Here is a 23,128-nt window from a genome sequence, read left to right as displayed (position 1 = left end):
CTAAGACAAGCACCACTGCCTGAGCCAGCTAAATTCTTCCATTAGGAAAATTATAAAACCATTATAGACTACAGTTTGCTCTTTATGGACAAACTCTTGTTGCTTGCCCCGCTGAAAAGGGTTCTACAGCCAGGAAGGAGTGCTTCACTGTAATCCCAAATTTGGTGAAACTGGGTCCTATCAAGTCCATTGAGAATTGATTTTTGAATACAAAAAATGAAATACAAAATCATCCATGCAGAATAGCCTACAGTAGCTCCCCATTATCTTTTTTGTCTGATCAATTGGGCATATAATTTCAAATTTACCAAATTCAAATGTTGTAGGAGACATTAAGGCCCATTCAGAAAGCCTTTGTTCACCTGTTGAACTTATGCAGTGGATGTCACCAAGCAACTGAACCCTGAAGAAAAGGTCCAAACCTGGCTAGTCTCTGCTTGACCAGGTCGGGCTCCCCAGTAAGGGTTTCAGAAGAGCAGTGAGACAAACTATCCCCAGCCAGCTTTCCTCCCCAATCAACAGGAGTGCAGAGACCAAAGCCACGCTACCAGCTATGATCAGCAAATGTGCAAACAGGATTGCATGATTCACCCTGCACTCCAAGTGCCAGTGCATTTAATAGGTGAGCCACTGGAGACCTCCCCTGGATCTTTCTGTTCTGGTGAGATTCATCCTCTCCTCTCCTCATGCAGGACTTATGACCCTTCCAGAAAGTTTGAAAAAATGGCTGTGGTTTTAGCTACAGTGACCGACATGGATTCATTCTCTTTCAAAGGGATTCTGAATCTCTGTCTTTACATTTACAGTGATGCCCGTGTGGTTTCAAATACTCGATCAGTTGTTTCATTTTATGATTGTGGTTTCAAATACTCAATCAGTTGTATCATTTTATGAATCTGCTACTTCTACAGCACTTCATTTTAGACGTCAGTACTTCATTTTTCACGTCGGTTTTAAGTTGTGCAGCTGTCCCAATATAATCTTTGGAGCCTGCTATATGCAGTAATATTGATATTGCAATATTCAACATGGGGGACATGTGACCAGTGTCTGCTTGGGAGGGCTCCTGGTCCCAGTATTACCCAGATAAAAACTAATTATTTATTTTATTCCTGTACACTGGCGCCAAGCAGTCCCAGTGTTAGCGCAAATTAGGATTTAGGACCTCGCTAATCAATTTTAAGTGATTAACCAATTCATTTGCATAATAAAATAGGCGTAATTGCAGCATCTGCTAATCAGTCTCAAGAGCTTAATTTGAGTGAGGCCCAGGGGAGGAAGGCGTTTTGTTCTTTCGGTTCAAGAGAGAGAGGAGAGAGTGGCTGGGCTGTATTTCTTTTATTAGATTTCTCCCCCATCCCTTAAAAGAAAGCTGATTTGAGGCTGGAGCTTGGGTTGAATGTGTGGCAGCTTGTTTTGCCGGTCAGTGGGCTGCAGCAGGACGAGACAGAGTTTACTGACCTGCATACAAGGCTGGGTGTGTTAGTCTGTGGAAAACAAAAGCAAGTTGTCTATTTCTTGTTTCGATGTTTGGTCTGTATTCTAAAAAAATCAGTGAAATATTTTTTTTTCTTGTGGTTTCAGTCTGGCCTTGGATGGGCGAGTTGAATTCTGTTGGTCTCAGCTGGGCTCTTGCAGTCGTGGATAGTTATCCACCAGACAATTACCTGTCTACCTATGTAATAGTTTATTTTATTAAATGACTGAAAATCTGTAATCCTCCCGCATCGTACAGTATCCAGAGATGTGCAAAGGGCAGTTGAGTGTTAACACCTGCTGATGGTACATCGCTTGGTCCGTCCAATAACTGTCCTAAGAGGAAACAGGCTCTGCCAGCAACCCACAGAATCTAAGATCAGATAGCTTTTCAAGTTGAATGAAATGTAGTAATAATTCTACAAACTGTGCCTTGGCATGCCATTCTCCAAGATTAGGTTACAGTATGTCAGTCCCAAATTGGAGATTTCTGGGCTAGTGTGTGTAATAATCCTATTAATTTAACAGTAATGCTTCTAATAGAAGCAATACAAACCAAGAGCTGTCAACATTGAAGCCCACAATTGTTGCTGTTGTTGTGTTCAAGGCTTCAGTCTGGTGAGCAGTGTTGCAGCCTGATTAACTCGATTTTGTTTCTTGCATCTGCTTCCCAGATGTCAGGAGCTATGCAGAACTTTGTGCTGCTCTACACCGCAAGGTATTCAATACTTGCAGTAGTGCCGGGCTGGGGTCAAATTTGACTCCTGAAGTATAGAACTGGCGGGTGTTTAAGAGCCTGGCCTCGACTGCCCTCCTTGTGATATTCCTGGAGTGGATTTATAGGGTTTAGAGTTCGGGAAAAGCAGTAATAACATCAGTAATATTTCCCGCTGTTGAACAAAATTCAGTAGTGTGATTGCACTGTGAATGTGCCCATTTAAACATTGCTCCATATTACCTTGCACTGTTTTGACCTTTGTTCTTTTAATATTAATTGTCACCCATAACTATAAAGCACTCAGTAGTGCAACTATATTACAAGAGACAAACTCTTCAGTTTATTCCTTTGCTAAAGGCCTTGTACCAGATGTTTTGTGTTTGTAACCCTTGCTATTATTGACCTAGATGCAGAATTCTAAAAAGTTGCCTGGAATTGGCTCTCCTTTGACTCAAAGTTGTAGAGAAAATAGGAGCCAAGACCATACCGCCTTATAACCAGTTATGCATAACTGGTTGCCTTATAATGCACACTGTATCCAGACCACATGTATAAGGCCCTGTGAAAATCGCGGAAATTTTCTTTAAAATTCACGGCATTGTCACGGGTAAAGTATCACGGAATGTACACGGAAATACAAAATAAATTACGTGAACAGATTGTTTATTTTTTTTAAAACAGCAAATATACAGATAAATGCACTGACATCAAAATTAACATCAGTTACTCAAACACTTTTGCAATAGCTTGTGAAACAGTGTTGTAATTAACAGCCTGTAGGTAAAGTGTATCTGCAGGGCAGCTTTCAGTTCTAGTACGTCAGGTGCATGTTCACCATTTAGGTCTTGCAAAACAAATAAAATGTGTAATCCATACTGATCATGTGCATCAGTCGACTCGTCAGTGACCACTGACAAACAACCAGACTGTTTTACCAATTCCATAATCTCCTGCTTGTGATACTCGGCAACTTTAGGTAAGTATTCATGTCTCAGCTGGGCTGATGAAGGAATCGCTCCACCATTTGCTACACTCTGTCTGAAGAATTTCTGTAATTTTTGGTTGTCCAATTTTTCAAAAGGGATATTTGCGCAAACAAATGCCTCTGTCAGGTCAAAATTTAATAAGTGGACTGTTGGAATATGCAAGTCACTGTTTTTTGTTTCTTTGCAAGTAATGCAGTCGCAGTACTGCTCTGGATTTTCGCCTTTCTCTTTTTGGTGAATCTAAATGCCTGTCAACAGACAAGTTTCGGTAGTGATCTGCAGTAACGTTGCAGGACGTACAGACGAGCTTACCATCGCAGTGTAAAACTCCTGCTGGATACTGCTTTACGTGATCTGCAGAAACATTTTTAGCCTTTTTAGAAACATCCATTTTCTTGTTTACAGTGTGTAGTATGTTAATTTCCCGCATAGATTGCATTTAATGACATGACATAATCACTGTTCAGCACTATGTGCATGGCAAGTATTACACGCAGGCACATAGCAGAGCTGTACAGTTTTGTTATGTGATTTTTTAAATTTTTTGTATGAAATCCAAATAATTATGAAATTATTTTTATTTCTTAAGAATATTGTAAAAATCGCGGTATTGGGCTAATTTCACGATTTCCGTGCAGCCCGTGAAATCGGGATTTTCACAGGGCCTTACACAAATACACTAGGGGGGGCTAAGTTGAGACTCCCCAAATTAATTTCACCCATGACCTGAGCTGTTATACACAGAAAAGACCCATTCAAAAAGGTGCAATCAATGGACTATAATCTAGTGTGTGAGAGATGGCTCAGTTAAAAGCTACTGTACTCTGAGAGCTGAAGCAATGCTCTGTTCAGGGTAAGCATCGCACTGCAACCTGTCCAAACTTGTGTTGGCTCTGAAGTGAACTGGCATCGATTCTGCGAGGGGCTGCTGCTTGGGAGAAGCTCTCTTCTGGCTTGTGTTCTAGTGTAAATGAGGGGCCCCCTGTGGAGCGCTGTGTAATTACAGGCTTGTCTTGTTATTCCTTCCCAGAGAGAACTCGACACCACAGCCACCGTATTGGCCAACCGACAGGATGAGAGCGAGCAGTCCAGAAAAAAGCTTATTGACCAGAGCCGTGAGTTCAAGAAAAACACACCAGAGGTGAGTCACGCATGCTTCATTTGCATGTCAATCACAGTTGATCAGAGCTTTTTCAAGACACTGTACAAACTATACCAGTACTCTGTTTTAAGGGCCCATAGTTTAAACTAAAATTTCCATACCAGAATCAACATAAAAAATGAAGACGCCTTCAGTAAAATTGGATACGGATATCAACTTATTTATTTATTGATTTAGTTCTTCTGACATCTCTGAAATGGAGGAAATTAATCTTTTTTTCCATGCTCTCTAGAATCAGTTTTAGTTTTAATGGGTTAATGGGTTAAAGCTGTGTGAATAGGTAAGAAATGCTAGTTTGAAAAAATTGCATTGCATAGACAATCTGTTTGCTTTATAAGGATACTTTTATGGCCCACAGCTTGGCTGAAGTTAAACCTAACAGACATTTCCTGATGTTGCTGTAAGAGAAAATTACAGGGTGGGAGTAAATGTATCAATTTTTGTCTAACCCTGGAATGCACTGTACAAGAGTGATTCAGTTCTTGTCCTTTAACCACAAGGGTTTCCATCAGTCCTGCTGTCATGGATCGAGCAGTCATTTTGTCCAGGGCTGTCTTTTGGCAGAATGTGTGTTCATTGAGTTTATCCAAGGTTTCCTTTCTAGTACGTTCAAAATATCACCATATTAATTCCAGGAGATGCAGGAGATGATCCTGATAGGTGGACTGCTTTGTATCACCTGCAATAAAATGATCAATGGCCTGTTTTTGTTTAAAAGCACATTCTTTAATGTGATGTAGTGGAACACATGTTCTTGACAACAGTAAATCAGATTTTATTGTCATTCGAGAAGCACTTGGTGGACAACAATAGCTGCATTTCATCACACTAAACCTCCATACCACGTCATGTTTTGCAATTGATCAGCACACTGAATCATTTCACTTCTGATGCTGATTGATCAGACCCTGCGTATGTGCATGCACTGGTTATAGTTTTGATATGCTGTATATAATAGTACATTCTAGATATATGAAGATATTTGAGTAAAACTGATGTTTAAGAACACAGTACCAGAGGAAACAGGGCAGTATGGTGTTCTGTTGATCACATGCACACTGGGTAGAAATATGTATTTACCTTGCATTGATTTCATAATTTATAACATAAGAACTTTCTCTGACAACCTTAACTTTATATGGGCAACTCTTTTGTGATGCTGATTGTTTCAGATCTCAGTTGCTTATAACAAATGATATTGTATGAAAAATGATTTCTATCACATGTTTTGTACATTTATAAAGGATACATACTTATGCATATTTAGCTCTATATGAATGAACATGATTTATGTAAACCTCTTTTGATGATATATTCCTCTCTTTATTCATAATAAACCATTAATCCACATTAAAACTTCATGAACAGGAACTTATAAAAGACTACATTAGCTGCTGTGCTGAAGAATCCAGGCCAGCACCGTGCTTCTGTAGAGCTTTGTCAGCATGTCTAATTTGGGACTGTAAACTCGCATTTGTGAAAAAACAAGAACATATGTGATTTTAGGACTGAATCGATAAAAAAAATATATATATATGAACATCATGAAGGGTGTAAGATTAACCAACAGATTCCCTGTATTTTAAACACTGTAATGTGGCTCAGAAAGAAACTGTGTCTTTGTTTTAAGAGAGAGAGAGAGAGAGAGGGGCTGTGAGGGAGTAAGTGTGACCTAGTGGTTAGAGCTGAGACTGCGAGGGAGGTATCTGTGGAAGCGGGTATTCACACTCTTTATTAGTGTGGAAATCAGCGTATCTGTGGAAGCGGGTATTCACACTCTTTATTACTGTGGAAATCAGCGTATCTGTGGAAGCGGGTATTCACACTCTTTATTAGTGTGGAAATCAGCGTATCTGTGGAAGCGGGTATTCACACTCTTTATTAGTGTGGAAATCAGCGTATCTGTGGAAGCGGGTATTCACACTCTATTACTGTGGAAATCAGCGTATCTGTGGAAGCGGGTATTCACACTCTTTATTAGTGTGGAAATCAGCGTATCTGTGGAAGCGGGTATTCACACTCTTTATTAGTGTGGAAATCAGCGTATCTGTGGAAGCGGGTATTCACACTCTTTATTAGTGTGGAAATCAGTGTATCTGTGGAAGCGGGTATTCATACTCTTTATTAGTGTGGAAATCAGCGTATCTGTGGAAGCGGGTATTCACACTCTTTATTACTGTGGAAATCAGCGTATCTGTGGAAGCGGGTATTCACACTCTTTATTAGTGTGGAAATCAGCGTATCTGTGGAAGCGGGTATTCACACTCTTTATTAGTGTGGAAATCAGCGTATCTGTGGAAGCGGGTATTCGCACTCTTTATTAGTGTGGAAATCAGCGTATCTGTGGAAGCGGGTATTCGCACTCTTTATTAGTGCGGAAATCATTAAAGCCTGAAGAGGGCTTTAATGAGCATTTGGAAGAACACAGACACGAGCTAACAGATGAAGAACCTGTTGAGCTCATAACCGAAAAGCAGCAAATGAACGAGAATTACGATGGTGATGACGAAGAAGAGCAACAGATGCAGCAGCGATCTTCCGCTAACTGTCCGAAGGGACTTATTCAGGGAGTCTGGCAACTCATGGGCTGTCAGTGCCTTGGAAACCAACTAAGCAGACTTAAGACTCTCTTAGCCTGGCAGTCTGAATATGAAGAGCAGTTATGACAATTCAAGACTCAGTGACTTTTTTAAACCAGCTCTTTCTGCCTATGATTTATGTACAGTATATATTTTGATAATTGTTGCACCAGCTTGGACAGATCGGAAATGCTGATCAGACACCGTATTTTTCAACATGCCAATATATAAAAATATAGTTTTTCTTTCACCTAGAGTAGCACCACATTTTAAATGAAAATACACATTTGCTGTAGTTTTCCTCCCAAACAACCCCTGCATTGCCATTAGCTTTTTGCACCAATGCAAATGCTTTATAAAGCTTTGGTTTATGTATCACTGGGAGGGAGGCCTGTTCTTTTTTCTGAAAGTTGTAACTCCAAATACAGTCTTTACACTCTGCATGAGAGTTTGGTCACAGAGTAATTTCACTTGTGTTTGCCTCCCTACATGCATAGCTCTGTAAAACGCCAATCTTTTTATGTTCCGTTTCTGTTCTCCCTTTTATTTAAGACCTTCATGTTTGATTATGTAAGTCGTTGCAAGCAGCGCTAGAGTACAAGAAGATTTGTGTTTTTTTTCCCTCCAAATTCCTGTTGAGTTACCGCGCAGAAAAGTGTTGATGAATAAATGGAAAATAAAAACCTGCTTTGTCTCCAGCTATACAATAAATCAGGCGTCTTTTCCTTTTAAAATGTCCAAGGTTGCAATTTATGTTTGAGCTTAATAACCCGTTACTAAATTAATCGTGCTGGGGTTTTGGCTGGGAGGCTGTGTTCTCTGGGATTCTGTGAACTCTGTAAAAAATGATCTCTCAGCCTCTACCCAGAACTGAAGGTACAAAACATCAAGGGGACTCCAGCCCTGGGGAGGAAATTGTATCCTCAGTTGCTAAGCATTGGAAACTTACCTTAATTGCTTCACAGTTCTCGCTTGCTGCTGTTCCTGTATTAGATACTGTAAGCATTCTGAACACCAAGCATGGCCACAGATACAGTCATGGAAACAGTCTTTCCTGTCATTTTCATACGTGGATATCCTGCTCTACCCACAGGCTACAGTGCATCCCAGTCTCTCTGCTCTAACCGCTGGGCCACACTGCTTACCTCCCAGTCCCTCAGCTCTTACCACTAGACCACACTGCCTCTATCCCAGTGCTTCACCTCTAGCTACTAGACCACATAGTCTCCCAGTCCCTCAACTCTTACCACTAGACCACACTGCCTCTATCCCAGTGCTTCAACTCTAGCTACTAGACCACATAGTCTCCCAGTCCCTCAACTCTTACCACTAGGCCACACTGCTTACCTCCCAGTCCTTCAGCTCTAACCACAAGGACACAGTCTCTCAGCTCTTACCATTAGGCCGTCTCTTCCCACAGATTTTTTTTTTCTGACTAACTCTTCCTTGAGCAGATATATTCCAGATGGAATAATTCAAAGAGTTGTTGGTTTCAGGAGGCATTTGCAATGTCAAAAATGTTCCGGAGTAAAAATTACAATCATTTGTGTACATGCAAGTGGAATCTGATGGTGTTCAGAACACTTGAGCATGGTTGTGTTTACAGGGTCAGGTCTCTCACTGGCTGCAGAACTATATATTAAGAATAAGGTTATTTCATGCACAAGTGTGCTGACTGGCCTAAAAAATTGTAAGTAAAAGAAGGAAATGTTGTGGTCTGTGACATGCCCTGTGATCCCCTAGACCTCTCTCTCGGTGTAAGGGTTATTGAGAAAGCAGAAGGCTCTCTTGTGATGTCACATGGGTCGAGATAATGGGTGCTTGGGGCTGCATTGACCAACATGTCTATCAAGATATTCAGACATGCTACAGTGGCCAAAACCACAGAAACCAACCCTGGACACCTGTTCCACTCGAATAACATGCTGGGAGATATGCATCGGTAGCAGGTCACTCTCATTTTATCTGTGTACATCTCCTTAGTATGTAGAAATGACTGGACAATCACATTTCTCTGTTGAATGCTGTTTTTCCAGTTATGATGGAGGGCTTCATGGTAGGCTGTGATTGTCTGTATTTCTCATTTTTCATTCTGGGCACCGCTGCCCTCTACACAAAGCAGGACAGCTTAACTTTCCATTCTGCCTATTTTCCCCAAAGCCCTGCTCTTTCACGCTTCTCTTAATTTTGTACTTGTAAAGTGGCCCTCCTCCATTCCATAGCCAAAAATAGACCTATTAAATTTGCATCAGTCAGAAAACCTTTTTATTTTGAGCGTTATTGAGCGTTCCTGTGTCATTTTAATGGTAATATCTCTCAGTTGCACCTTTGCTAGGTGTCCCACTTAAGCAGGTGCTGTCAGAACTGGCGCATTTATCGTGAAATCTTTTTTGTATGATCTTCAACATCAATAAAGTAGAATAATGTGAGGGGAGAGTTGCTTCTGATTACCTCAAGCAGTGAGGAGTATTCTTAATAGCTTGATGCTCTCCCAGTCCCTCATTACCAACCACTAGGCCAAACTGCTTACCTCCCAGTCGCTCAGCTCTAACTAGCAGGCCACACTGCCTCCCCCTCAGTTCTTCAGCTATAGCTACTAGGCCACACTGCCTCTCTCCTAGTCCCTCAGCTCTTACAACTAGACCACACTGCCTCTCCCAGTACCTCGGCTCTAAACTTGATTCAAACCCAGATCCGCAATAGACTTTGACTACAGTTAGTCTCATTTAGATATTAAGATTAAAAAACAACATGACACAGCCACCTAACCGCATGCCTTTTTCAGCATGCTAAGAGCAGGGGGCACCATTAATTTCACTTGTGACCTGTGCTTGACTGAGCCACAGATCTCTCTGGGCAACAGCCCCTGGAGGAAGCCTGGTAACAAAAGTCACCTGTCTGGCTCCCTCTAGCCCGTCGCTTGTGATTAAAAGACCTGCCGTCGAAGGATGTGATGAGGAATTTGAGGGGCTGCCAGGGCGAATCAGAAGGAGCTGTAAAGTGAGCGTTCCTGACAAAGTGAATATAGTAATTAGGGTTGATCTGCTGGCATGGTGCCCATGCTGGCTGACTGGCGTCTTGCACAGTTAATTATAGCTCTGTTTAACATGAAGCACACATATTTACCAGCGAGACAGTGAGAAAACGCAGCGTGGAGGCCTCTTTAATGAAACAGGCGTTGTCTGTAATCTGGTCTGGCTTGGAGTTTGGGAGTCAGATTTGATGCCCGACTTGAAAGGGTATCGGTAGGGGCTTAGAAACCTGACTTTGAGTCTGAAATGTAAAACGAGACACATGGCACCCTAGTAAACTCTCCAAAAAGTATGTGGAAACGCATTTGCTTGGGCTGTCGTTATTTCATTATGCTTTTTTGAGATTTTTAATGCAAGCATTTGCATTTACTGTTGTACACTACATAAACGTTAAGGATTATGATGTAGTATTTAAATGCTTAATTGTGCCAAAGTCATTTAACACATTTAGTGAGTGTGTGTGTATATAAGGAAAGAATGTTGCCTGACAATCTCCTGTTTCAGTTGCAAGTGTGAGGAAGGCACCCTGCAGCCCAGCAGCACTGTGGTGCTTCATGCCAGTCCTGTCTCAGCTTTTTATCCTGCGTGCTTTTCAGTCTACAAGTCGGTGCTTTTAACATTGGCTCTTCCTGTATTCCTAGTTTCTAAATAAGGTAATTGAGTGGCTTGGCTGTGATGCTGTTGAAATGGCTTAAACTGTCTTTTTAATTTAAGAATCGTGTGCTTGTTTTTATTACACTGGTGTCGTGTGTCTATCTGCCAAAAGGATTTGGTCCATCTGGTCTGGCAATGCTGGCTTGACAGTGAAGCAGAACTGACTGGATTGGAATACATGCCATACTCTCCTCCTGTGGGTGTTGTCATTAGCTGCTTTGAATGGGTTCCTGTTACTGGAGTGCCTGTCTGCTTTGTGTGCAGCATTTATATCTAGAATAGGGTGTATAGTATAGTGCTGTATGGTACAAGCTGCTATCCACTCTGTGACAGCTCAGAATGGCTGCCCACGAGTGGCTTTGATTTTGAAAGTCAACTTGTATCTTACACAGCACCCTATACTGTAATATATATAAAGAAAAAATAAACAGTATCCAGGGCTAGAAGTTAACTTTTAAGGCAGTAGTGAGGATTTGCTACCTGCCTGGAAAGTAGGTAGCAAAATGGTCTTATTCGGTAGCGGTTTATTAATAATTATATATAAAAATAATTTAAAAAAATTAATACCTACCTACTGTTTTTTTATCCCAAACTATAACATGGTAGGCCTATATTTAAATCAGAAAGTATTTATTGAAACCCCCTGCTCAACTAAGTAATGGAGCTAATGAAATTCCTTGTCGAAATGTATTTTGTTTTATCCTTAAGTTTTACAAGAATGCAACCCTATCTGTTATCTAAGCATTTGACATGCCATCAGTACATTTTAAACAGGTTGTTTCATCAGTGCAAATTAAGTGGTACGAAATGATCCTCTTAGCTGTTTGAGATTTCGGTAACTAACAAATCATGCACACCTATAAAGACAGGGATAAAAAATTATGTGTGCCACATTATCATTCAATCCTGCATTGTATGACCTTATAAATTACAAGGTTACATCCACAACCGAGTCGTTTGAAAATTCCAGGACGGTACCGCTACATTTAAAAGATTCATGCAATGTGTTCTACTAACTGGTTTGTTCAGAAACATGTACGCTCACACCCTGCCTTTTCACTGCATTTTAAACGCTGTACAATTTTGAAAAAATTAACTTAGAATTAATGACAGAATAAGGGATATCACACAAGGGTAAAAAAAAAAGAAACGCTGGGTTCGTTTTATTAAACAGTGACATTAGTTAGCTATGTGTGTGTTATAGCTAGCTGTTTGCTCCTGTTTTTTTTTTTTTTGTAGTCAGAGTTTTGATAAAGTAATATTGATCTACCTATTATGTGTTCATTTTTATCGTGGGTGAAACCAGGGTTAACATTATAATAAAACCGGAGCCGCCATTCTCCATGACAGATTAAATGAGCATTTTATAGACACTGAATGAACTTAATGTCCTGTTAGGTCATAAAATTGTAATGTTTTTAACGGTTATTTAATTGTACTTTTGGTCTATAAAATAAACTTCATACCTTGAAATTGTGTCCACGTTGTTCTGGTACTGTAGGTATTTGTACTCCACTGTCCAATCCGATCTGCATTGTGGGCCTCGCGTATATCTACATGGGGCGGTACAAACCTCAGTCATCTCAATCGGGAAGCTCTATTAGCAATGTTTTCCTCTTTATGAAAGATAATGTACGTGTTTAAAAAACTAATACGTGTTCACTCAGGGTCGGTCATATAAACTGCAGCGTAAGGTATCGGAAAAATGCTACTGCATAAAAAAACTAGTAGCAAAATGCTACCAAATATACGTTAACTTTGAGCCTTGAGTATAGCTCATTATAATGTGAGGTAATTTCCATCTGATACAAAAGAATTTCAGATGGCTGTATCATTTCCATATTAGGGTACAGTATTCAGCAGTATATATATTATCAGTGCTAGGAGCTATATAAAACATCTTTCCTCTCAGCTGTTTTGAACTAGAATGAAAGCATTTCATAGGCTATTTGTTTATACTGATAAGATAAATATATTCAAACAGATTTCTTGAAATGTTTTGAGAGGCCAAAATGTGTATGTGTTCGCCAGTAGTATTAAATGCAATTTTGCTGCATATTAGAAACTAAATCAGTTGCTTTGACTATCACCTTCATCAGGGTTGCATCCATCTGAGATGTTTAAAAGTAGCAAAACTAGTACTTTTCCTTTTTAAATCTAAATTTGTAGTGCTGATCAAAAACAGCATATTAATTTAAACACAAGGTATAGTGCCGACATTCATAGCTTTTTTATTCCACTTTTATTTTTTTTGTTTCTCAATCTAATTAATAATGCATTTACAGTGTATTTCATATCTTTCTACACATCTACCTAAAAATATTTGTACCGGTACAGAAATGTATATGAGATTTCAAAATTGTTGATCTTAGATGGATATGCGATCATATTTATAAAAGCTAGAATGAATAAATAAATGCATAAAGATCCTTACACTACACACATCCTAATGCATAAAGAACCTTACACTGCACACATCCTAATGCATAAAGAACCTTACACTGCACACATCCTAATGCACAAAGAACCTTACACTGCACACATCCTAATGCACAAAGAACCTTACACTGCACACATCCTAATGCACAAAGAACCTTACACTGCACACATCCTAATGCACAAAGAACCTTACACTGCACACATCCTAATGCATAAAGAACCTTACACTGCACACATCCTAATGCATAAAGAACCTTACACTGCACACATCCTAATGCATAAAGAACCTTACACTGCACACATCCTAATGCACAAAGAACCTTACACTGCACACATCCTAATGCATAAAGAACCTTACACTGCACACATCCTAATGCATAAAGAACCTTACACTGCACACATCCTAATGCATAAAGAACCTTACACTGCACATCCTAATGCACAAAGAACCTTACACTGCACACATCCTAATGCATAAAGATTGACCTCTATATTTGAAACATGGACAAATTCTCTCTATAACATCTGTGAAAAATGTGTGGTAAATTTGCAATGAAGGCCTACGGCCTTTGCTCTCTCTCTCTCTCTCTCTCTCTCTCTCTCTCTCTCTCTCTCCATGTTTAATCTAATTCAGGGTGGAGAGGAGGGGGCCCGGGTCACAGCTCCCTCTGGAATCCACTCACACATCTCGAGCGGTGAGTGCATGGGCTGAGCCATCATCAGTCATCCTCTGTCTTTGCTGTCGACAGCCAATCTGTCATGACCCCCGAGCTGCCATGCACTGGCAATTTATTCAACCAGATTAAACCACACTGTCCCTGAGTAGCCACCAATGTGCACCTTTATTAATCGTGAATATAGATTTTGTACATCCCAATTTAAAGGAGTGCTAATCCATTTTAGTTTGTGTTGCAATCGGCAATCTAATTTCTTAATCGATTATCACATAGGCTTTTATCGGCAATAATCGATGCATCAGCAGCAGTTTTTTTTTTTCAAAATCAAGAACAAACATTTTTAATCAGAAGATCCTATAACAAAACGCTGCTGTGCGTGATAGTTAACCACAACATACATTCAAATGAGAACTCTTCTGATTAAAAAAAAGATATAATCTAAAGTACTTGTTCAATTACCTGAAAAGAATATGTGTGTGCCCTCCCCGTATGTCCCTTTTAGACATTAATAATAATAAATATGCTTGTTAATTAACATTACAGTTAGCATCATGTCCAAAGCATCTACATGAAATCGAATAAATTGCCAAGCATCGCTTTTCCGTCCTCCCTTTCCTTTCCCACAAAAATGACCAATCTTCGTGTCAGATTCTTCCATTTTTTTTAAATAAATTGTTTACCTTTAATTTTGAAATTGGGAAAATTTAAATAAAATATTTTAACTGATGCTGACTTGTCCCATGCGAAACCAGTGGCCGAAAGTGTGTATCCTAGAAACACGCTGAGGTTGGCTAAATTACCATTGTAGCACTAACTAACTGCAACGATGAATTGTTGCAACTCTAATTTTCTAACAGTGTTATAACTGCCCCCCCTCCCTTTCTTCTTTTTATGATTTTTAGGTTTGTGTATTTTATACTTTTGAAATCTGTAGATATCTCAAAGACAAAGCCATAGATGAAGAGTTGCTGCTGTATCCTATGTGTTGTAGTTCAGACTCATCATGTGACCTACAGCAAAGGGACCAGGATACAGCATTTTATCTTCAGCATTGTATTTGAAATACTTGCTTACCCTGAATTAGCAAACACAAAAAGACACCAGTAATAATGTAAATAAAGCTATTTAAAGGTAAGACAGATTTAAATAATGTTAGCAGCACTCCTTTAACAAAATAGTTTCAATGCCACCAGAAACCTATGAAAACATTTGCTTCATTTGAAAAGGTTTATATGCCTCTGCTTAAACACTGGGAAGCTGAATTCCCAAGAATCACAGTGAAAGTACACAGTTAACTAGCTGTCTGACAGTGTGCTGAGGCAGTGCTGCATCGCCTGCCTTGCTTGGTTTGGGGGCTGTGATTGTGAGTTTCTGATTACTCCAGTGCTGCTCTCTGATGATTCACTGTCTGCGAATGCTGCCGTGCGTGGAAACGAGGAGTGACGCTAATATGTGCACTCTGCTTGTGCTTAAGTTACCACAGAGCAGAGCAGCCAATTCCTTCAGTACGTCACTCAATCAACAGTCAATTCTCTTTAAGACCAATTTGGATTAAAAGACGAAACTTATGGCAAAAAAGGTTCCGGAATGTGGTGTTTTTTAATGAGGTAAAGAATACAAGATGTATGAAAAGAAAACAAATGCAAGGTTAGACAAGTAGACAAGCTGACAATCCTCAGTGTGCAGATTGTACTGAATCAGTGGACTTATGAGAAGCCACTAGATGAAACATTGGGCTGCATTATGTTTTGATTTGACTATTTCTGATTAAAAAATACATGCTGAAGATATTTCAAAATCATCTTTTTATTTTTCTGTACAACCTGTAAAAACAGCTCCAATATTCAAACAAAATATGTTTTGTCCCAGTTGTTGAGAAGAGTGTGTTTTGACCAAGGCAAGGCAAGCATCTGGTCTCTTTCTGTCTCCTTTTATTTTGTATTCCTCCCTGTCTACATGAATAGGGAGTTAATAACAGAAATACGGCCGTACGCCTTGACATTTATGCCCTTGTTTTCAATAATGATTTGAAATTATGAATAGCTGATGGTTTAAATTGATGTTTTATGTTGAACGTTAGCTGTAATTTGCCCTCTGAGAATAGTAATAGCGAGAAGCAGATGGTTTTTCACTGTAACAAATTGCTGTGTATATATAGTTTTGGCACGGGAGTGCTTTTCACCTTCGCTGACAACCGAGGGGCCTGCAGTCCATGTGAACTCTGGAGGAGGCTGAGCCTGAACTGGGGGCTGGGTTACAGCACGTATACTGGGCTGCGACAGAGCTGGTTCTGAGGCTGCTTAGAACTAGACTTTCCGCCATGCTGAAGAAACAGGCCTTTCCCTGCAGTGATGACCTGGACTCTAAAGCCTGTTTTATTAATCTGAGCTAATTTGCCATGTACATTTAATCACTAATAACTTAAATTGGCTGATGATTCTGCAGTACTGTACTGTACCGTTTGTCCTGCATAGCTAAAATTCTGGTCAAGGTGTGTCTGTCTGGAGATCAGATTTTAATTATGGTTTTAAAGAAGTGCCCAAATCAGAATTGCTAAAAATTGATTTTTCTCTTTATCACAGTTTTTTTGTTATTTGGTTTATCTTATAAGCCGCTATGGTGATAGCGGTGCCATAATTCAAGTGCAGTCCCAGAGTTGAATTCAGGTATGCAGCTCTCAACTGGCTTTTTCTTTCTTGTCTGGCAACTGAACTCCACTTGGATGGATGCAGTCCAGAAACACAGCACTGTGCTTTATGGCCCGTGATAATTCCCTGTCAGACGGTAAGGTTTGAATGTAAACTTGTCTGTCTGGTCTAGTCTGGTCTGACTTTCACCTCTTGACCCCGAGGTTTCAATTAGGCTTTCTATAAATAATAAAATAACATGAAAACAGTTAAACACAAAGACTACCAGTTCTAAATGTTCAAACTGGAAACCCCTAATTATTCAATTGGGATGTATTGGAGACGGTCAGGCATACCTAACACTTTACATTTCTCCATCTGGAATATTACATTCTTGGATTGTATGCGTCTGTGTGTACCTTTTTCCATCCAGGTCTTAAAAACCACTTGTCAATTTTCATTAAACTATTCATTGCCATTTCTTATTCTCTACTGTTGCGCACTTTGTTATTGGGAGTATCAGATTGAGATATATGGAGGTGTCTGTGTTTGTCACACTTACATTTTTACATGCATCTTATTCATACATACTGTTGCTATACATCATGGTTATTGACTTTTTCTTTTCACTTATTGAATTTGCAGCCGTGGCGAAGGATCAACATTGCTGACATGTACTTGTTTTTACATTTCAAGATCCACAGCAGACAACCAGAGGTGCTGTTTTTTTAAGGTTCCTCGGTCTAATGCTCAGTAAAACTCCTGCTGCCAACAGCAAAGTGATGCTGGACAGTAAAATCCCGAGGCTGCGGACCTCAGACCCTGGTAATCGTCCCCGCTGGGCTGATCACATCAACAGCGTGTGTGCAAGAGGGCAAGCAAGCAGGCCTGTCGCTGGAAGAGCAGCTAGCTGTACATCTGCAGATCCAGCTGCCTGCAGATCCCTGCTGTGTAGACCTTTTCATGGCAGTGTGAAAGGTAGTGGGTTTGAGGAGCTCTGTGGCAGTGTTGGGCTGCAGTGTGGAAGGTAGTGTGTTTGAGAAGCTCTGTGGTAGAGTGTTGGGCTGCAGTGTGGAAGGTAGTGGGTTTGAGAAGCTCAGTGGCTAGAGAAAGCGCTGGGATGCTTTTTTGAAGGCACTGGATTTTAGTAGCTCAGCGGTTGAAGTGCTGGGCTGCACTGTGAAAGCACTGGGATTCTGAGTGGAAGGTAGTGGGTTTTAATAGCTTAGTATTAAGAGTGCTGGGCTGCAGTAGCTCTGTAGTTCATGCTAGGCTGCAGTGTGGAAGCTAGTGGGTTTGAGTAGCTCCGTGGGTAGAGAAAGCTCTGGGGAGCAATGTGGACAGTAGTAGCTGTGATGTACAAAACCCCAGAATACATGGGAGATCTATTGCATCCATATGACCTTCTCAATAGATGATTGCATAGCACACCCTCAAAGTCAGCAGCTTCTGTTTGTTTAAACCCTTCCAGATGTAAAAATGAACGTGCATGCCAGTTACCAGATTTGACAAAAATGTAATTGCTATTTTTGCTGTTGAAATTGCATTAAAATACTATTAGATAGAAAATAAAACATAAATCAGTTACATTTCCATTAACCCTTTAAGCCCCTGTGTGTCCGTCAAACATGCCAAAAGTTTTGCATCACCCTATAGATTAACTAATTTTGCTTCATAAAGTTGTATGAAACCTGCCAAATAATGTTACATTAACAGATTGAATTACATACCACTTTTGTAGTTTTACATATACATAATGAAAAAACTGATACATTGAAAAATTACATTTCAAAATGTAACATTAGATGCTGTACATTACATTAGCTAAAACACATCATGCCTTTTCAGTTCTTTTTTACATATTTTCGCTGCTTGTGAAGTAATTGCTTGTTTGTTGTTGATGCGAGCGCACAGGAATGTGAACACCTTTTTAGGTTAAACCCAAAAAAGTTGAAAGCATGCAGAGATGAAAGGCAGGATGTTTTGCTCTATTGCTGCAATTCAAAATCAAAGGATGGTTTCAGCTCCACGTCTTCATCATCATCCTCATTTTAACAAAATACCCCCCCCGATCACACATCAAACTATTCTTTACTCTCTGTGTATGAATCAATCTTATATGTTGACATATTTTGTTTTGTTTGCAATAATAATAAACAAGTAATACTGCAAATAAACTGAACCAAAATGGAAGTAAATACTATATATACACATTTAGATTGCTGGTGGTTTGTTGCGGTATCTTCCATTCTTCTGTGCACTCACAGATGCAAGGGATATGTGCGCAAAATGCAATTGGCTACAAATGTCATGAGGCACTCCCCCAACCCCCCCGCTGCAAAACAAACATTCCACAGCACCAATACAGCCTATACAGCATGCACAGTGACAGACGGCTGTTCGTCTGATACATCTTTACCATTGGCTGGCGCAGTTCTCTCAGACCTGCAGCGCGTGATTCTTAATCTCGCAATACAAAACACTGGCCCTGGATGCTGACTGGATTTCCAGTGTTTATATTCGGCCCCCTCACCCCTTTCCTAATGAACACCGTTTCCGGTCGTCTCTCTCCCTGTTGTGCTCTCTGAAATGGCATCCCTTCAAAGCAATCTAAACATGAATCAAGATTTCTGGCCCCAGCCACTTTCCAAGCCTTCTTGGCATCTTGTCTTGAAATGGGACTTCCATTCTCACCTGGCTTTGCTTCTAAGCTGATACCGACCGGCTTGCTGTTTTCTCCACAGCCAGTGTACATGTGGGCCACTTCATAGCAAATATTTTAGTAGAAGAACATGCATATTTGTGAGCAAGTTCCAAGAAAACCGTCTGTACTTTAAAGCTGCTAGAATGTGCTATCCACTCCACTCTCCGCTCTCTGCTGTTACACTACCTCTCTGCTATTATATTACATGACCGTTCTATTGACTGCCCCACTTATTTCTATAGGGATTCCAAGTCGATGGATCCTACAGTATCCTACGATAGACCAACTGATCACAGAATTGGTATAAGCGTTGATAAACCCTGCACTTCTAAAACCCTGTATCCTGACACTGAAATTACACAGGGCGCTGGAAAGGCTACAGTGCAGTAAGGTTGTACTGTCATTTTTTAAACATTTTCTTTGATTGAATCTCCAGCCTCAAGCATTCTGTTTTTATTGTGTTTATAGGGTTTATATCATAAAAATGACATCCAGAGCATTACATTAACAACAATAATAATAATAAATCAATAACATTTTCACTCACACGACAATGGATTAGCTCAAATGCATGGATGAGGAATACATTTCCAGTAATTCTAAATAAGTCATGGAAGAAAAAGAAAAAAATACGGTCATAACTGATGCAAAGTGTAAAACAGGAAACGTCTGCAGCAACTTCATTTTGCGGATGCTCTGCTATGGACATACTGACATACATACAGTAACAAACGTTTTGTAGAAATACAAGTGTACTGTATATAAACTCAGTGTAGAAATTATGCTAATACTGCGGCAGGAAGATTCTGTGGATTTTTTAATAAACAACAAATTAGTGAAAATGTCTTGCTTACATATATTTAGTGTTCTGCTGTATTTAATATATAAGATTTTCCTTTAGATTTGTCTATGGTGTAACCATCAGACCGGGAATTCGCTGGTAGCCCTGCAAGCTGTACCCGACCCCCTTGTTATGGGTAGCAGAGTAAAAGAAGATCAAGCTCTTCCCGATCTGCATGGCTGCAGCCCAGGTTTTATCCTTAAGCACTTGCTAAAAATAGCCCCTGAACAGCTCGCTGCCAGGCAGACCTGCTCATCAGAACTAATTGCAGGAGAATAGAACTTCCTGTTTGTTTAACTCCACAGCAGCCCTCACAGATTTAAAACAAGCTGCCGTTATCCAGACCTGTGCTTTATTCAAAAGACTTTTAACTAGAATGTAGCAGCACAGTCCAGCAACACTTTCATTTATTTATCCAATTATTTATTAAAAACGATTATTTATTTATTTAGTTAATCTTTTTTTTGTGTGTGTGGAACAATTTGCGTTTATGTTTCAGATGCACTTTGCTGGAGCCATGCTATTCTTTTCAAGTGACATATTTAACTCGGGGAGCAGTTATTTGAAACCATGTTTTATGCTTTTAATTCCACTATGTAACACAATTTTTGTTCCTGGGTAGTAAGTGTTATTTCCTAATTGCTTATGCCTCAAAAGTATAGAACATGGCTATTATTCCCCACAAACTTTGCTTTTGTGACCAGGACAGTGATATTTTGAAATGTACCTATTTCCAATGAGAAAACGGGCGAATTTGTGTCTTTTCGTTCAGAAAAAAACAACATATGAATCCAAATTAACATTTATTTATACTAAAGTAATACAAAAATGACTACAAAAGATTTAGAAGTGAGTAGTTTTTCGAGATTTACGATTCTACTGTAAATCACTTTCACGAATCAGCCCCCAAATGTAGTCTTGTTATACTGTCCTTGGTAGCGGCATTCAAAGTCCAGTATATCCTGGTGGAAGCGCTCGCCTTGCTCCTCCGAGTACGCTCCCATGTTCTCCTTGAATTTATCAAGATGAGCATCAAGGATATGGACTTTGAGGGACATCCTACAGCCCATTGTGCCGTAGTTCTTCACCAGAGTCTCAACCAGCTCCACATAGTTTTTGGCCTTGTGATTGCCCAGGAAGCCCTGAACCACTGCGACAAAGCTGTTCCAAACCGCTTTCTCCTTACTAGTGAGCTTCTTGGGGAATTCATTGCACTCCAGGATCTTCTTTATCTGTGGTCCGACGAAGACACCGGCTTTGACCTTTGCCTCAGACAGCTTAGGGAAGAAGTCTTGAAGGTACTTGAAGGCTGCCGACTCCTTATCTAGAGCTCTGACAATTTGTTTCATAAGGCCCAATTTGATATGCAGTGGTGGCATCAGCACCTTCCGGGGGTCCACCAGTGGCTCCCACTTGACGTTGTTCCTCCCCACAGAGAACTCGGTCTGCTGTGGCCAGTCCCGCCTGTGGTAGTGCACCTTGATGTCCCTGCTGTCCCAAAGGCAAAGATAGCAGGGAAACTTGGTAAAACCACCTTGGAGACCCATCAGGAATGCCACCATTTTGAAGTCTCCTATGACCTTGATGCCATCTCAGAAAAATGCAGATATGTATCAACTTAGGCAGCTGGAACTAAACTGAACTGGTGGGCTTAAGGCCCCTGTATTTATACTACTATTTATATTACTGGAAAGTTCTAGAAAGTCTAGAAGTTACTCCAAGTTTACTCAGCACTGAATCTATCTGGAATGTTCTGGAAAATAGGTAAATTTCAAAATATCACTGTCCTGGTCACAAAAGCAAAGTTTGGGGAATAATAGCCATTTTCTATACTTTTGAGACATAAGCAATTAGGAAACAACACTTACTACCCAGGAACAAAAAAAAAAAAAAATTGTTACATGGTGTTCTGTTATTGCTGCAATGGGATCTCATTAAGAATCTTTCTGCACTTAATATATTAAATGTAAACACATTGCTCACTTCCCAGTCCCTCAGCTCTAACCACTAGGCCACACTGCCTCCCAGTCCGTAAGATATATCAGCTTGGTTGAACTGCCCTCCAGTCTCTCAGCTCTAACCACTGCTTTCCTCCCAGTCCCTGAACTAACCACCAGACCAAGGTTTGAATCAAGATGACATACAAGCACCAAGCAGGCTAACCAGTTAGTTTCTGTTGACCAGTTTGCTTCTGGTAGAGATACAAGAAAGTTTGATTTTCTATTCTCTGGGCCTAGACTGTCCTGTCCTGTTAATTTACTGTGCTGTCGGGATCCAAACTGCATTCATCTTCAAGTGATTGTATAGATGATAGCAGATGAAATGAAAATTAATATTTCACAGAACTGAAAGAAATGTTTTTCATACCAGTCGTTGAAAGAACTGTTTGCTTTGTCTCACAGGCAGAGTCAGCTATGCTTTAAATAACATTGAAAGCCACGTCTGTTCATTGTAAAGGCTGTAATTAGATTATTTCAGCTCGGTAATCTAATTTTAATAGCTGTGCTGCAGTAAACTACTCAGTTTTAATGGCAGTCTGAATGTGTGTGGAACTTGTTGAATTCCTGTTCCTCTTTGCCATGGATTTTTAATTTAGAGAACATCAATACTCACACTGCAGCACTTATGAAATGGTTATTTTGCTGAATTTGATGTAAATGAAAGTGATTGTGAGTTTAGTGCAAGTGAAAGGGAGCGACGGCTAATTGCTGGGTGGTGGTGTTGTGTTAAGAGCTTTGCTGCTTGTACTTTGTAAACAAGAACCCTGCAGCATTCAGCACATGTGCAGTCATTTACACACAAAGAGTTATTCTCACATCATTCACATTTAACTGGACCCTCGCTATTAAGACCAGTCAAGGAACCCCCAAAAAATTGGCTTTAATAGGTGGATGAAGGTACATAGCCCAAACATTTGTGATTTATTTTAGTTCTAATTTACTGCTTTAGTTTCTACTATTTTATTTTTTAAATCGAAATAAAATACACATTTTCAGAGGTAAGTGCAATTTTTTTTAGCACAATATTAAGTAGTTTCCCCTATACCTTTTTACTGGAAATGTATGTATCTAGAGAAACAGTTATTCATTTGGCAACTTGTCAGGCCCAGCTTTGTCTCTGTGTGTGAGAATGGGAGTGTTGTTACCTCAGTCCCAGACTAGCGTCTAGGGGGTTGGGAGCAGGCGTGGGTATCTCTCCTAGACCACTCAATTCCCGCTTAGACTTTGGTCCCA

General features: G+C 40.0%; 1 protein-coding gene across 6 annotated transcripts in view; it reads left to right on the top strand.

Annotated features, from left to right (window-relative positions):
* Positions 1–23,128, top strand: part of LOC117430557 (protein CASP-like) — a 171,568-nt gene that overhangs the window by 36,422 nt on the left and 112,018 nt on the right. For all 6 annotated transcript variants that reach the window (XM_059000864.1, XM_059000861.1, XM_059000860.1 and 3 more), the window contains exon 2: positions 4,211–4,321. In XM_059000864.1, coding sequence (XP_058856847.1) covers positions 4,211–4,321 — 111 coding nt within the window. The remainder of the gene's footprint in view (positions 1–4,210; positions 4,322–23,128) is intronic.

The sequence above is a fragment of the Acipenser ruthenus genome, chromosome 26, assembly GCF_902713425.1.
Source record: "Acipenser ruthenus chromosome 26, fAciRut3.2 maternal haplotype, whole genome shotgun sequence".
NCBI classification, from domain to species: domain Eukaryota; kingdom Metazoa; phylum Chordata; class Actinopteri; order Acipenseriformes; family Acipenseridae; genus Acipenser; species Acipenser ruthenus.
This window is presented reverse-complemented; position numbering and strand designations above follow the sequence as displayed.